This window comes from Spermophilus citellus (assembly GCF_964194105.1).
Source record: "Spermophilus citellus genome assembly, chromosome: 14".
In the NCBI taxonomy this organism is placed as follows: Eukaryota; Metazoa; Chordata; class Mammalia; order Rodentia; family Sciuridae; genus Spermophilus; species Spermophilus citellus.
In genome coordinates this window covers 55,421,463-55,439,152 of record NC_138194.1, presented here as the reverse complement: position 1 = coordinate 55,439,152, position 17,690 = coordinate 55,421,463, and the positions used below count along the sequence as shown (strand labels likewise).

Below are 17,690 nucleotides of genomic sequence, written 5' to 3'. Positions count from 1 at the left end.
TGAATGATATTTTACCGTTTGTTATGGACTCATTCTACAAAAATTTGGGAGAGGGAATAAATTATTTATAAGTTAAACATGATGGTTTTTTAATCCATTTCTTTTCCTTTGTTCTCATTTCTGCCACTTTAATTTTTCTCTATTTTGCTTAGGGAAAATTTGTGAAAATCCCTATTTATTATGATTTGGATATGAGGTATCCCCCAAAAGCTCACCTGTGAGACAATGCAGGAAGGTTCAGAGGAGAAATGATTGGATGGTGAGTCTTAACCCATCAGTGAATTCATCCCTGATGGGTTTAACTGAGTGGTAACTAGAGGCAGGTGGGATGTGGCTGGAGGAAGTGGTTAAATAGGGGCGTGGCTGTGGGGTGTATATTTTGTGTCTGGAGCTGAAGTCTCTCTGCTTCTTGACCACAGTGATGTGAGCTGCTTCCCTCTGCCACACACTCCGCCATGATGTTCAGCCTCACCTTGAGCCCTGAGGAATGGAGCTGACCTTCTGTGGAGTAAGACTTTTGACACTGTGAGCCCTCAAATAAACTCTTCCTCCACTTCTGTTGTTCTGATCAGATCCTTTAGTCACAGCAGCGGAAAAGCTGACTAAGACATTATTGATTAGATTTGTCTCTAATTATTTACTGACGTCCTCCACCCCGGTTCATCAAATCTTCCATTAACTACTGGAAGTGAAGCATTATATTGATTCTGAGGTTTTGTTAACAATCAGTTTCTTATGACCTACTCCTGTTTCTTAGAGGCAGGTTTTAGCCTTATGGGAACTAAGAAAACATACCTTTTGTGTAACGTTCTTCAGTTTCTAGAATTAAACCATGTTCAGGGGAATGTGTTCTCTTTGAGCCCTCAGAATACTGCTGTTTACTTGTACAAAAGAATTTTTTTTCATAAGCTTCCATGTTTTTTTCCCCTTGTTAATTCTTTTCTGTCTTGCTTAAGTCAACATTTAGTGTTTCTATATAACTATGCAAATATTATTCATAGCTGAGTAATATACTGTGCAATGATTAACTTTTCTTCTTGGACAAATTGTTGTTTACTTGGCCCTTATACTTGTCTAATTTTTTCATTCTTCCCAGAGCTCTCCATCATTCTGCTACAAGCCAGACCTCTCACAGGTCTGCCACAAAGCCACTGTCCTTGTACCCCTCCTCACCTTAGAACTTGCTTCTCTTTTGTGTTAGATACCCCACCCTACCCCACCTCCCTTAATTTTTTTTCATTCAATAATTTTAGTGGAACAACTGTCTGTAGATTTATTAGAAAGGGTTTGTGAATAATTAGGTTTCAAAAAAACCTGTTGATCCTTATTATTTGTGGATTCTCTATTTGTGAATTTGCAAAATGATTTATAACCCCCAAACCAATACTGGCAAAGTTCTCTCAATTATTCACACATGTGTAAAAGAGTTATACAAATTTGAAGTCATCTGATGTGCACGTTCCCAGCTGAAGTTGAACAAGGTGGCACTCTGCCACCTCATTTTTGCTCTCACACTATATACAGCCATCTGTTTTGTGATCTACTTAAAGCCATGATTTTTGTTTTCCTTTTTGTGCTTGTGTTTGTTGATTTGACTTTTGAGATGGCCCCCAGCACAGTGTGGAAGGACTGTCTAGTGTTCCTAAGTGCAAGAGGATTGTGAGGTGCCTTAAGAAAAGACACATGTTAGATCAGCTTTGTCCAGATGTGAACTATACAGTTATTGACCAAGAATCCGATGTTAGTGGGTTAACAGTACATATCAAGTAAGTAGTCTTCAATTAGAAACATACATATGCATGGTTATTTATTGAATGGCTGGCAAAACTGTGACCAGAGGCTTCCAGAAACCTAATCCTGTATTTATTCTAGGAACAATGGGCCCCATGCTTGATTATTTAGAGTTTGCACTGACTTTATAGAATATAACTACTTGTAAAAACAATAGTCTACTGTTATCTTTTTCTGTCTTTGTGATTTGATTGATAATGTGTTTGACTTGATTGATAGCCTAAATATTTGGGCTAAAAATAATTTTCCTTCAGAATTTTGAAGGCATTATTCTTTTATCTGCATGGTTCTAATCTTGAGAAATTCTGATGTCATTCTTCTTCCAAGTGTTTTTTTTAAAAATATTTTTATTGGATCTTTTAATACATGACAGTAGAATCATTTGACATAATTATAAAAGCATGGAATATTTCTTGTTCTTCAGTCCTCAGTACTTCCTCTTCCTCTCCCCTCCCTTCACCCCCTGCTCCCTTTCCCCTACTCTACTGATCTTTCTACCATTTACCCATCATCATTTTAAAAAACAGATTTCTTGTGGATGTACATTATGGTGAGATTCACTTAGGTATTTTCATATATGTACACAGGAAAATTATATCAGTTATGTCAGAGTCATTCCACTGTCTTTCCTTTACCCATCCCCTTTGTCTAGTACACTAAACTTCTATTCTTCTTTTTATCCCCCCCCCTTTTTATGAATTAGCTTCCACATATCAGAGAAAACATTCAAACTTTGGTTTTTGAGAATTGGCTTATTTCATTTAGCACGATAGTCTTCAGATACATCCATTTACCAGCAAATGTCATAAAGTCATTTTTTATAGTTGAGTAGTACTCCATTGTAAATATATACTACATTTTCCATTCATCTGTTGAAGGGCACCTAAATTGGTTCCATAGCTTAGCTATTGTGAATTGAGCTCCTATAAATATTGATGCGGCTGCATTCTATTGTATGTTGCTTTTAAATCCTTTGGATATATACCAAGGAGTGGGAAAATTGGGTCAAATGGTGGTTTCAGTATAAGTGGCTTTTATTTTGCTATTTTCACATTTATTGTCTTCTTAGCTATAGTCTGCCCAAGTTTGGGTCATCTTTCATTTACTGTGCTGACTGCTTTTTTATTTGAAAGCTCATCAGTTTGAGAACATATTTCTACAGCATTTGAGAATGTTTTCCTCATTGGCTAGATATTGAACTTCTGAGATGAGGTTCTCATTATTTTAAAATATTTAATATTTGATATCTACTTGATCTTTTAAGTTCATACCCAAATTTTTATAGAATTTTTTATTTCAGCTAAAATGCTTTTAATTTCCAGGAAGTTTTTTCTTATCCTCCATATGTACTTTTACATAACATTTTACAAATAAAGCTGCAATACATTTTCCTCTTTTTAAGGATATTAATTATAAGCTTTACTTTTAGTTTTTTTGTTTGTTTAGTTCCATTTAGTTTTATGCTTACTATATTTTCTGTATTTTTGTGGAATTCTCTTTGTGTGGATTTTCTCTTGGGCTTTTCTTTCTTTGAATGTCTTCTCAAATGTCTGGTGATTCTTTACTAGTTGGTCAGATCTCAAAGCAGTGTGCCAAAACTTGGTTGGTGTGTGTATGTGTGTGTGTGTGTGTGTGTGTGTGTGTGTGTGTGTGTGTGTGCTTGTGCACACATGCATATTTGCAGAGCTTTTTGCCTGGTGAGGTTCATTGCAGCACTATGGGATGGGGTCCTAGGGATTTACTGGGAATGTCAACTGCCATCTGTAGGTCATTTGGGTGGTAATTTTCCTCAGACAGGCTGAACTTCGCAAATAAAGAGAAGTCTCATCCTGGTGTAATATTGAAAAATAATGGAATTTATGTCTTTTCCTAATATTCTATAGGTGGTTAAGGTAGAGGTAGAATATTTAATCTTCTGTGAAGCATAAGGACCAAGGACCAGTTGGAGTGTTAGGAATTTTCATGTGATAAATGGCACCTAGCAAACATGTCACAGGTATTCATTTCCTATCTGCTGGTGAGAGTTGTTGCAAAGAAAAGGGAACATATTTTTTTTTAATGAAGAAATAAAAGCAGCATCAGCAACAAGGAGGAGAAAGCGGGATAGAAAGAAGAACAGGGGAGGAAGTAAAAAAGGGAGAACTGGAAGACTGGAAGAGGAGGAGAGGAAGGAACGGAGAAAAGAAAGGGGGTGAGAAGAGAAGGGATGGGAGTCAGCAGGAGAAGAGAGGGGTAGGAAAAGGGGAAAGGGAAGGTTAAAGAAGGGAAAGGGAGAGGGAGTTGAAGAAAGGTGACATGTGGTCTGTGCTTTTGCATTTCCCTTAAGGTAACAACTGTTGAATTTTCTGTCTTGTTTCATCCAGTGTCTCTTTTTTTTTTTTATTATTTTATTGTTGGTTGTTCAAAACATTACATAGTTCTTATTATACCATATTTCACAGATTGATTCAAGTGGGTTATGAACTCCCATTTTTACCCCGTATACAGATTGCTGTGTCACATCAGTTACATTTCCATTGATTTACAAATTGCTTTTCTAGTGACTGATGTATTCTGCTGTCTATCCCATTCTCCACTGTCCCCTCACCCCTCCCCTCCCCTCCCCTCCCCTACTCTCTCTCCATCCCCTCTACTATAAATCGTTTCTTCCACTTATATAATTTTTCTCCTACTCCTCCTTTCCTCTTATATGTAATTGTGTATAACCCTGAGGCTCACCTTCCAGTTCCATGCAATTTCCCTTAACTCTCACTTTCCCTCCCGCCTATCATCCCTGTTTAATGTTATTCTTCTTCTCCAGCTCTTCGTCTCTACCCTGTCCTTGGTTACTCCCCTTATATCAAAGAAGACATTTGACATTTGTTTTTTAAGGATTGGCTAGCTTCACTTAGCATAATCTGCTCTAATGCCATCCATTTCCCTCCAAATTCTATGATTTTGTCATTTCTTATTGCAGAGTAATACTCCATTGTGTATAAATGCCACATTTTTTATATCGATGTTCATAGCAGCACAATTCACGATAGCAAGATTGTGGAACCAACCTAGAAGCCCTTCAATAGATGAATGCATCCAGTGTCTCTTGTAAGATACCCTTTCGTTCAGCCACATGGTGCTACTGGCTATCTCCATAGTGCAAATAGAAACTGCCTAGCTTTACATCCCATCGTGTATTAATAGTCCACAACTTTTTATTACCTCAAGAATTATAAAGTCATGCAGTGTGGGACAGGTATCTATTTATTTTGTTTTTTCTTGTCCAGTAGTTAGAGTTCCTAACCAATTCCTTATACTACAGATGCCAGCTTATTCCTTTTATCCTCTTAATTAGATTATAACCTCCTTGAAGGGAAAGAGTTAGTCTTGTGCAAAGCTTCCCAACTTATTGTGATAAAAGACCAGGTGTTTAATTTAAAAATTTTCTGATCCATCAGAGTCTGAGACTTTTGTATGAAATCATATACCTTGATGTCACAGCACAGTCAACATGCTGTAAAAGTTTTCAAATGTTTGTTCTTTGGTAGTGTTTACCTATCAGGTGTGAGACTCTGTGTCCAATCCCAGCACTACAGAAAAAAAATTACTCTTGCTTTATTTATCTAGTCATGAATTGGTATAAAATGATTCACTGATCAGCACTGTTTACTGAATCCACTATGAGAAGTATCAGAATCTGGTCTACTGTTTAATTTTGCTTTGCATCTACCAATATGACTTTGGGCATTTTTACAATATGACTTTTGCACCGAATACCTCCTTTCTAAATATAACTTAATTAATATTCATTCATTCCTGGGAAAGAAGTCTCAATTAGAATAAAATGGCATTGTAATATCCACTTCTTGTTTTTAACCCCCGGTTTGTACTTCACAAGTCTCAATGTTAAGCATTGAACAGTGTTTCTCAAAATAAAGTAAACTGAAGAATATGAAGAATCTTTTAGATATATTTAAATCTATCTTACTTAATACCACTCTTCATCTGACATTGTCAAAAATAAACATCTAATACTGAATTCTGCAGCAATAACCATTTAGTGTTGTGATCTTTACAATATGGAAAGAAAGCTCAATATTTAATAGGAAACTGTCCCTGTCTCATTGGCTAGTAGAGAATAGCAGCTGACATTGTTACCACATCATACTTTTCATACACACAGTGCCTGTCGAATAATGAATGGAGGTACTTAATGAAACTGGACAGCTGTTCATTGCACCAAGGCCATCAATACTATCAATCCTTTCTCTAGAGCTTCAAAGTCAAAGCTGGCAACTTAAGAAATCTAGGAGTGGGCTGGGGATGTGGCTCAAGCGGTAGCGCGCTCGCCTGGCATGCGTGTGGCCCTGGTTCGATCCTCAGCACCACATACAAAGATGTTGTGTCCGCCAAATACTAAAAAATAAATATTAAAAAAAAAGAAATCTAGGAGTGAATGCTTTGATTTATTGGGCATCTTCTTAATCTGTGACTTGCTGGTCTTACATGGGAATTTGAAGTACTTAGCCTGCTCCAGGCCTACCGAGATTAATGAGGATAATCAAAGGACCATGATTTACAGAACATATCTTTAAAATAGCTTCTCTGGGGGAGCCTCACTTTTTACAAGGCTTTCAAGATTTTTAAGATCCAATTGGTTTATAGCATACACTTCGTTGAAATACTGCCTGCATGATACGATAATTTAGCCAATATCTGAAGAAATGTCCCATCAAGTGTTTCATCTTTTACATGCTTTTCATTGAAGCTAAAGGGAAACTGTAGTCAAGGTTTGCTTACCACTGCAATGAAATAACTTTCATTTTGAAGTTGAATGTGGCCTGTAGTGTATCTTGAATGTGATCTAATAAAAATTGCACCAAAGAAGTAATGAGGTTTCTAAAAATAAGAAACATTTGGGGGTTAACTCTTCATTTTAATGTCTACTTTGGTTAGCATGTGACAAGATATAGCTGTTCGATACTTTGAGCTTTAAAAGAAAAATGTTCTAAAAAGCTCTTAAAGAATAAGTAATGCCTGACTTTTGCTAATATTTGGCAGTTACTGATTATACTGTGGTAACTGATTTGTTCTGTAGAGTTAAGCAGAAAATCCTTTTGAATCAAAAAGTATTTCTGTGCTTTGAAAATGGCATTAAAAGCATTGAAAAGGTCATATTTTGAGACTGATGAAATAAAGATCAGTCATTCTTAGCAAGGTGATCAGAATGTGATTGAGAAGTAAGCCTTTAAAACTTGCCTAGCACTTTTATAATGCAAGTCTGAGATTCACAGTGTCTCCAAAAAGTAATAAATAACTTTTAATGTATGTGATTATTTTCCTGTATAATTAAAGCTATTATTTAGACATCCATAATGATTCAAATGAACCTGAAACTCAGAAGGGAACATAGTGTTAGTATTAGAAATTAGCAGCTCTTTCAGCAAAGGCCTCAGACTGGCTTCATTCCCAAATGGCTGTAAATGTTTTGTATGTCTTCATGGAGATATTATCATACCTCTACATCTCAGCTTTCCTGTATTAAAAGAGTGATAATGTCACTTTTATCCATATGAGAATCAGTAAAGATTCATTGACTAACACAGATAAGGATAATCAATTTTGAACTCTCTTAAGATGAATGTTATTTACACTCTTGAGAAATTACTTAGATAATCAAGTATGATTCAATTAGATATTCAGCTTTAAGTATATTTTATGTTATTAAAAAAGGAAAGAATTTATTCTCTTTAAGAGAGCTTACATAGTTTTCTTTCCTTTGAGGTGGGTCAAAGGTGGTCAAATCAATGAAATCAAAGCACTTTTTATTTTGTGTTTTCATTTCTAGTGAGGTATTTTTTTATTGATTTTTAAAAGAAAAATAAATGACAGCAGAATGCATTACAATTCTTATTGCACATACACAGCATAATTTTTCATATCTCTCATTGTATATAAAGTATGTTGACACCAATTCGTGTCTTCATACATGTACTCTGGATAATGTCTATCACATTCCACCATCATTGCTAACTCCTCCTCCCACCCCTCTTCCCTATCTAGAGTTTCTCCATTCCTCCCATGCTCCCCCTCCCTACTCCACTTTGAATCAGCCTCCTTATTTCAAAGAAAACATCCAGTGTTTGTTTTTTGGGATTGGCTAACTTCACTTAGCATTATCTTCTCCAACACCATCCATTTACCTGCAAATGCCATGATTTTATTCTCTTTTATTGCTGAGTAAAATTCCATTGTGTGCGTGTGTGTGTGTGTGTGTGTGTGTGTGTGTGTGTGTATCATAGTTTTTTAATCCATTCATCTACTGAAGGACATCATTTTTAAGGTTGCTTTTTAAAGTATATGCGACTAAGTCCTTGTTGTACAATGAATCAATCTCTCTCTCTTCGTGTAGTATTTCTATACATGATATCTACATTGTTTTATTCATATAGACATTCAATAAATATTTCTTTCATCAGTCAGACTATGTGATTACTTTTTCCAATCTAGCCTGATAGTTTAAAAACTTCCATGACTATAGTTGGGGATGTAGCTCAGTGAAATAACACTTTCCTAGCATGGGTAATGCCCTGACTCCATCCCCAGTACTTAAACAAACAAAAACCCTCATCATCTATGAAAAAAGTGCTGGTAGCAATATGGAAACAATAGTATTTGAGTAAGTTAATACACCTCTGAAAGTTTTGGTGGATTTAAATTTGATTCCTAACACCACTTAAGATTAGCTCCTCCCATGAGTGAGAACTTATGCATGTCAAATATGTTTCTTTATTTATTATGTATGGCTATATGATGTCTATAAAACAAATTGTTTCAGAAATGTGTGATATAAAGTGTTCATAAGCCTTCCACAGACTTTAAAGGGATTGTAAGACTTGTCCTTTTAGACCCATTTAGCCATGAGGATTGAGTTTGTTCTACAAACAAGAGTTTAGAGGATACAAACATTAGCCAATATTATTTAATTTTGCAATTTTAATAACATTTTATTTTAAATAGACTCATAGCCTATAGAACATCATATTTGTTTGGGGGTAGAATGGATTTAATGATTGAGTAGGTTCTCTCTCTGTCTCTGTCTTTGCCTCTCTCTTTTCATCTCCCTCTCTCTAATGACATAATGACATTATGATCAAAGATCTCATCCAAATTTTGGGGAGGAAGAGGTTGCCTATGATATAAAACAATGCCAATTTTCAATGTAAAACTGATATGAATTGTGACATTTGGGTTAATGTGACACTTTATTATATGAACAAATTAGATAGTGGTGGAAGTGCTGATAACACTCTTTTGAAATATCATCAGCTATAAAGTACTGCACCACTGCTTTCTTTATAAAAAGAGCTTAAATAAATCTATTTAATGATCCTATGCATTTTCTTCCCTCCATGTAACACTATATTCCTGCCTGCTATAATCTGCAATTATTTCCTTTTCCCTGAGGAGAACATTTCACTGAAGAAAGAAAAGCCATTTCAGTCACAATCAGACGCTCTGTTCCTGAGACATATTTTATTCGTAAGGACTGAGGATGACTCTTTTTGATGACTAGACTATTTTATTATTGAAGAGTAATGATTTCGTGCTTCTTAAAATGTGTCCCGGAGCCCATGCATTCAAGACATCACCGTCAAAATATGCACATACATGATTGATTACCCAATTTATTGGAGATATTGTATATGCCATCATGGTGCAGTTTAAATGATTTTGACAAGTACAGAAGAGTGTCATTGACAGGTGCAGAAATAAATGATGGGTTTAAGCTTTCAAATGTTTTTACAGCATTTCACTGAGTGGCAGGTTGATAAATTAAAATTACAGTTGTAGTATCGGGCCTGAAAACACAACTGCTTTAGATTACAAAAATAGCATTGTGGAAACTTTGTATATTCTCCAGAGAAGTAGCCTGAAGGGCCCTGGGAAAAAAAATGAAGCAAGTGCTGTTGCTGAAGAAATCATTAATTTTGTGGTGGCACTGTCTGAGTTTAAAACAACGACGACAACAAGAAAAAATAGATTTTTAGAAGAGGAAAATTGGCTTTATTTCCTTATTCCTTTTTTCCCCTGGAGATGTATAGAAAATTGAAACCACACCATCAAAAGACAGGCATTGGATTGGCTATTAATGATTCCAGGATGTCTGATGCTCATATTTAAAGCTAAGGGACTATTTCTCATCAACCTTTTCATGGTTTCTACACTGTTCCTGGACTTTACCTTTGTCATCTGTTGCCATGATCCCCCCCCAGCCCAATTGAGAATCCTCAAAGAAATCACCCAATCAACTTATTAATTCTGATATTCTTAAAGAAAAGGATTTCACCTGACATTTTCTTCCATTCTTATTTGATTCTCTTCAATCTTGTTTTTTTCAAGTCACGCTTCAACTATAGTGTAGCTTTCTAAGTGGCTATACTATGACCTCATTTTGGATGCTATCCCACTTCAGTTAAAAACAAAACAAAAGGGGCAAGTAGATATGAACTAATGACTCTATTTCATCCATAAGATGGCAGCTAAGTCAGTGTATTAGTATAATTTCTGAACTCATACCCTACCTTAACTTGCCTAGCTTGCCTCTCGTGTCTCTTAATGAACTTCTCAAGCTTGCTAGATGGGAATCTTTGATTTTCTTGGTGTGATATCTTCTCTCTACTGTTTCTCACCTACTGCATTCTCCCAGGAATGCCAGTCTTAATACCTCTCAAATGAATTCTTGCATCTCTTAGGATAAACACAAGTCCTACTTAAAATTTTTCCTGACCATCTCATCAATTTCTTTAACTTCTCAATTCCTGAATTAAGACAACTCCTTAATTCCTGCGAATAATTTGACAGTATTCAAATAATTTTGCTTTTACTTTTTAATGTTCTGCTACCCAACCATTCATAGATCAGCATTGCTTTTCTTTTCCTATGATTCTATTATTAAAGTTTTTAATATCATACTCCTGATAATCATTGCATAGAATATTAGCTGCAATTGCTATTCATTTTCTGTTTACTCATTGTTAAACAGACACTGTCCTGAGCACTTTGAGCATTGTTTTATTCATAACAACCAGGAATTAGATGCCCCTTTATGTGAGAAAATAGACCATCAGATGAATTTAACTGCCAATGCCACCTATATAAAAAATGTTAGAAGATCATTCAAATCAAGGAAATCAAATCACAGAGTTTGGACTCTTAAAGCAGGTGGCTAATAGTATAATATACGGTATATGTTATTAAATGTAAGATTTCCTATGGGTAAAAAAACATGGGTAAAAATAAAATATGAATCTTCAACCTAATAAGAATGCTAAGGTTAGCAGGGTGCAGTGGCACATGCCTGTAATCCCAGTAGCTCAGGAGGCCGAGACAGGAGGATCGCAAGTTCAAAACCAGCTTCAGCAAAAAGAGAGGCGCTAAACAACTCAATGAGATCCTATCTCTAAATAAAATACAAAAAGTATGGCTGGGGATGTGGCTCAGTTCAGTCCCCATTGCCCCTCCCACCAAAGAAGAAGAATGACAAGGTTAATAAAGTTTTCATAATAGCAGGTGTATATTGGCAATACAAGTTCAAGACTGGGAACAAAGGGGGGAAACATCATTCAAAGAAAATTATTTAATAAAACACACTTGTTAGCAATTAAATGATTAATTTGGAGCTTTTCCACCCTGACAGTGCTTACTCCCTGTTTAGACTTAGCAGAATAGATATCATCCATCTCAAGAACATTTGAGATCCAGGCCTAACTGGTATGTGATCAGCTCACTCACAGAGCCAGTGTCATAAAAGAGATTATTGTATTAATTCTAGTATTTTTATCTTTGATGTACTCTTACAGATCTCCTAAGCAAACCTGGGAAATAATATATTCTGAGATATATCAATATGATTTTTAGTTTGTTCTACATTGTTTAAATTATTCTGATACAGTTAAAAAAGTCTGAAAAAATTTTACCCTTGTGCTAGTCACTCTCATAATAAACTTACTCTTGAAAAACTCATTAACTGGAAGACTGGTATAATTCAGATTTCAGTGCCAAACTACAATGAATTCTACATTGAAAGTCTTCTTTTTAAAAAAAAGTTATCTTTTTAACCTGCTGAAGAGGTGAGAAGAGATAATTCATGCAGGAATTTTCCTTTGGTTCCTTCAGTGTATTTAACAAGTGGCTCAGTGTTTGGGAAGTGTCAACAGTCACAGTGCTTGTACTTGAAGGGAACTCTTGCATTGTCTTGTCAAGTCCTTCTACAATGTGAATCGCAGACTTCAAATGAACAGGATCTTCCTCTTTCTCACATCTGTATTTCTCATTACAAAGCTGTAAAAAGCTTTATTTTTATTTTTATATTTTTTATTGGTTGTTCAAAACCTTACAAAGCTCTTGACACATCATATTTCATGCATTAGCTACAAGTGAGTTATGAACTCCCATTATTACCCCAAATACAGATTGCAGAATCACATCGGTTACACATCCACATTTTTACATACTGCCATATTAGTAACTGTTGTATTCTGCTACCTTTCCTATCCTCTACTATCCCCCCTCCCCTCCCCTCCCATCTTCTCTTTCTATCCCATCTACTGTAATTCATTTCTCTCCTTGTTTATTTTCCAATTCCCCTCACAACCTCTTATATGTAATTTTGTATAACAGTAAGGGTCTCTCTCCATTTCCATGCAATTACCCTTTTCTCTCCCTTTCCCTCCCACCTCATGTCTCTGCTTAATGTTAATCTTTTCTTCCTGCTCTTCCTCCCTTCTCTATTCTTACTTGCTCTCATTATATCAAAGAAGACATTTGGTATTTGTTTTTTAGGGATTGGCTAGCTTCACTAAGCATAATCTGCTCTAGTGCCATCCATTTCCCTGCAAATTCCATGATTTTGTCATTTTTTAGTGCTACGTAATACTCCATGAAAGCTGGGAATGGAACCACCATTTGACCCAGCTATTGCCCTTCTCGGACAATTCCCTGAAGACCTTAAAAGAGCGTACTACAGGGATACTGCCACATCAATGTTCACAGCAGCACAATTCACAATAGCTAGACTGTGGAACCAACCCAGATGCCCTTCAATGGATGAATGGATTAAAAAATGTGGCATCTGTAAAAAGCTTTTTAAAGGCAAGACTGGTTTTAAATTAAGATTTATATCTTAGAATCTTAATTGAGATGATCACTCTGTTCTTACTTACTTTTCTATATGCAAAGTTGATGCCTGTTTTCTTCTAGCTTATTTCCAAAATCAGAATCTGATGCTTCCTAAAAGGAAGTCTTTGTAAGCAAAAGTTTTATTAATTGCTCTAAATTGCTGCCAGAATAATGAGAATATTAGCCATTTAGTACTTGTTTAGCCCCCAAGCTTAAACACCACACTAAAATAAATGTTGCTCAACTTATTTTGTTAATCTTAAGTGAGTGACTTGGGCAAGAAGTTTAATATTTAAGTTTATTTTATTTATGATATCAACATACTTAATATGATATATTTATAATGAATTTATAAAACCTTTAAAATATAAAAGAACAAATTTATATATAATATTTAAAAAAGATTTTCATTAATATTTAACCGATATTTATTAAATATTTAATATTTAAATTATATTTAAAGTTCTTTAAAATTTATAATATAATCCCAGCCTTAGGTCTTGGACACATCAAAATGAGATTTTATGCAACTTAGCCCAAGCAGTTTGGAGATGTCCTTGACACTATCTGAGTTCTTTGCATCTGTCCTGGTCTCTGATGGGTGAATTCAAAGGCAGTCCTAGATCAGTGCTATCAACTCCACCATATGTATTTCAAAGCAGAAAGGGACTGTGAGAAGTTACCATTCAGAGTTATTAAGAGATTCAAGAGAGCGAAGTGTACATGAGGACTTGTGCATGGGAAGCATGAATGGATGCTCACTTTCACTGCCTCATTTTCCTGGGAACAAAGTCAGACTCTGGGATGAGCCTTCCTGCCTCATTCTAGGCACATTATGGGAAAACTACATTACATGAGGCAAGGAGAGACTATAGTTTCTTTTTTCCTAATAATATTATTTTATTAATAATTTCTTCATGCATATGAAGGAAAACTTTTCTTATTTCAATGTATAGTCTTTGTTCTAATATCTGAAAATATATAGTTCTAAGATCTGACATTTCACCTACTTCTTTTTACAAGTCCCTTGATCTTGTTCAGTAAGCAAATATTTTCTTTGATATTTTTTCCTACTGGTATATTCAGATTTATTTTATATTGTGAAATTTAAAATTTTTATTCCAAAATTAGTGTTGCACATTTATCAGAAAAAATTTTGGTTCCTTTATGAATAAATACACATTTAAAAGTATCAGTATGTCTATACTAAAAATTTAAGTGATAATTATTAGTGTTTATTATTAAAACCTGAAACAATATCTGTAATAATCTTGTTCATAGTTTATTCTATCATAATTTCTATTTTTCCCTCTATTATAAATACTTTTTTTGGTGTTCACATGTAACTCAAAGCCCTATCTATAAGAATAAAGCTTTATCATCCACACTATTTCAGAGATCCCTGATTTTTTAATAGAATTATACATATACGTTTTAGAACTGTAATAATAGCTAACATTTATGAGCAATACCTATGTGTCAAGTACAGTGCTAAATGTTTTATCAAAATTATCTTATTTAATCTCCATTTTACAAATAAGGATCTTAATCTCATACTTCATCTCAAAATCCTAGAAAAAGAAGAGCAAAACAACAGCAAAAGAAGTAGAAGGCAAGAAATAATTAAAATCAGAGCTGAAATTCATGAAATCGAAACAAAAGAAACAATTGAAAAAATTGACAAAACTAAAAGTTGGTTCTTTGAAAACATAAATAAAATCGACAGACCCTTAGCCATGCTAACGAAGAGAAGAAGAGAGAGAACTCAAATTACTAGCATACGGGATGAAAAAGGCAATATCACAATAGACACTTCAGAAATACAGAAGATAATCAGAAATTATTTTGAATCCTTATACTCCAATAAAACAGAAGATAGTGAAGGCATCGATAAATTTCTTAAGTCATATGATCTGCCCAGATTGAGTCAGGAGGATATAGACAACCTAAACAGACCAATAACAATAGAGGAAATAGAAGAAACCATCAAAAGACTACCAAATAAGAAAAGCCCAGGACCGGATGGGTATACAGCAGAGTTTTACAAAACCTTTAAAGAGGAACTAACACCAATACTTTTCAAGCTATTTCAGGAAATAGAAAAAGAGGGAGAACTTCCAAATACATTCTACGAGGCCAACATCACCCTGATTCCTAAACCAGACAAAGACACTTCAAAGAAAGAAAACTACAGACCAATATCTCTAATGAACCTAGATGCAAAAATCCTCAATAAAATTCTGGCGAATCGGATTCAAAAACATATCAAAAAAATTATACACCATGATCAAGTAGGATTCATCCCTGGGATGCAAGGCTGGTTCAATATACGGAAATCAATAAATGTTATTCACCACATCAATAGACTTAAAAATAAGAACCATATGATCATCTCGATAGATGCAGAAAAAGCATTCGACAAAGTACAGCATCCCTTTATGTTCAAAACTCTAGAAAAATTAGGGATAACAGGATCATACCTCAACATTGTAAAAGCAATCTATGATAAGCCACAGGCCAGCATCATTCTGAATGGAGAAAAATTGAAGGCATTCCCTCTAAAATCTGGAACAAGACAGGGATGCCCTCTCTCACCACTTCTGTTCAACATAGTCCTCGAAACACTGGCCAGAGCAATTAGACGAAAGAAATTAAAGGCATAAAAATAGGAAAAGAAGAACTTAAATTATCACTATTTGCAGATGACATGATTTTATACCTAGCAGACCCAAAAGGGTCTACAAAGAAACTATTAGAGCTAATAAATGAATTCAGCAAAGTGGCAGGATATAAAATCAACACGCATAAATCAAATGTATTCCTGTATATCAGTGACAAATCCTCTGAAACGGAAATGAGGACAACTACTCCATTCACAATATCCCCCCAAAAAATAAAATACTTGGGAATCAACCTAACAAAAGAGGTGAAAGACTTATACAATGAAAACTACAGAACCCTAAAGAGAGATATAGAAGAAGACCTTAGAAGATGGAAAAATATACCCTGTTCATGGATAGGCAGAACTAACATCATCAAAATGGCGATACTACCAAAAGTTCTCTATAAGTTCAATGCAATGCCAATCAAAATCCCAACAGCATTTCTTGTAGAAATAGACAAAACAATCATGAAATTTATATGGAATAATAAAAGACCCAGAATAGCAAAAACAATGCTAAGCAGGAAGTGTGAATCAGGCGGTATACCAGACTTCAAACTATACTACAGAGCAATAGTAACAAAAACAGCATGGTATTGGTACCAAAACAGGCGGGTGGACCAATGGTACAGAATAGAGGACACAGTAACCAATCCACAAAACTACAACTATCTTATATTTGATAAAGGGGCTAAAAGCATGCAATGGAGGAAGGATAGCATCTTCAACAAATGGTGCTGGGAAAATTGGAAATCCATTTGCATCAAAATGAAACTGAATCTCTTTCTCTCGCCATGCACAAAAGTTAACTCAAAATGGATCAAGGAGCTTGATATTAAATCAGAGACACGGCATCTGATAGAAGAAAAAGTTGGCTATGATCTACATACTGTGGGGTCGGGCTCCAAATTCCTCAATAGGACACCCATAGCGCAAGAGTTAACAACTAGAATCAACAAATGGGACTTAATTAAACTTAAAAGTTTTTTCTCAGCAAAAGAAACAATAAGAGAGGTAAACAGGGAGCCTACATCCTGGGAACAAATCTTTACTCCACACACTTCAGATAGAGCCCTAATATCCAGAGTATACAAAGAACTCAAAAAATTAGACAATAAGATAACAAATAACCCAATCAACAAATGGGCCAAGGACCTGAACACTTCTCAGAGGAGGACATACAATCAATCAATAAGTACATGAAAAAATGCTCACCATCGCTAGCAGTCAGAGAAATGCAAATCAAAACCACCCTAAGATACCATCTCACTCCAGTAAGATTGGCAGCCATTATGAAGTCCAACAACAACAAGTGCTGGCGAGGATGCGGGAAAAGGGTACACTTGCTCATTGTTGGTGGGACTGCAAATTGGTGCAGTCAATTTGGAAAGCAGTATGGAGATTTCTTGGAAAGCTGGGAATGGAACCACCATTTGACCCAGCTATTCCCCTTCTCGGTCTATTCCCTAAAGACCTAATAAGAGCATGCTACAGGGACACTGCTACATCGATGTTCATAGCAGCACAATTCACGATAGCAAGATTGTGGAACCAACCTAGATGCCCTTCAATAGATGAATGGATAAAAAAAATGTGGCATTTATACACAATGGAGTATTACTCTGCATTAAAAAATGACAAAATCATAGAATTTGGAGGGAAATGGATGGCATTAGAGCAGATTATGGTAAGTGAAGCTAGCCAATCCTTAAAAAACAAATGCCAAATGACTTCTTTGGTATAAGGGGAGTAACCAAGGACAGGGTAGGGACAAAGAGTTTGAGAAGAAGATCAACATTAAACAGGGATGAGAGGTGGGAGGGAAAGGGAGAGAGAAGGGAAATTGCATGGAAATGGAAGGTGATCCTCAGGGTTATACAAAATTACATATAAGAGGAAATGAGGGGTAAGAGAAGAATAATACAAGTGGAAGAAATGATTTACAGTAGAGGGGGTAGAGAGAGAAGAGGGGAGGGGAGGGGTGGGGAAGGGAGGGGGGATAGTAGAGAATAGGATAGACAGCAGAATACATCAGACACTAGAATGGCGATATGTAAATCAATGGAAGTGTAACTGATGT

At 35.4% G+C, this 17,690-nt stretch overlaps 1 protein-coding gene across 1 annotated transcript in view; it reads right to left on the bottom strand.

Annotated features, from left to right (window-relative positions):
* Positions 1 to 17,690, bottom strand: part of RALYL (RALY RNA binding protein like) — a gene marked incomplete at both ends in the record, with an annotated part of 341,755 nt that overhangs the window by 60,269 nt on the left and 263,796 nt on the right. The window contains one exon of the mRNA XM_081265866.1: positions 6,568 to 6,666. Coding sequence (XP_081121992.1) covers positions 6,568 to 6,666 — 99 coding nt within the window. The remainder of the gene's footprint in view (positions 1 to 6,567; positions 6,667 to 17,690) is intronic.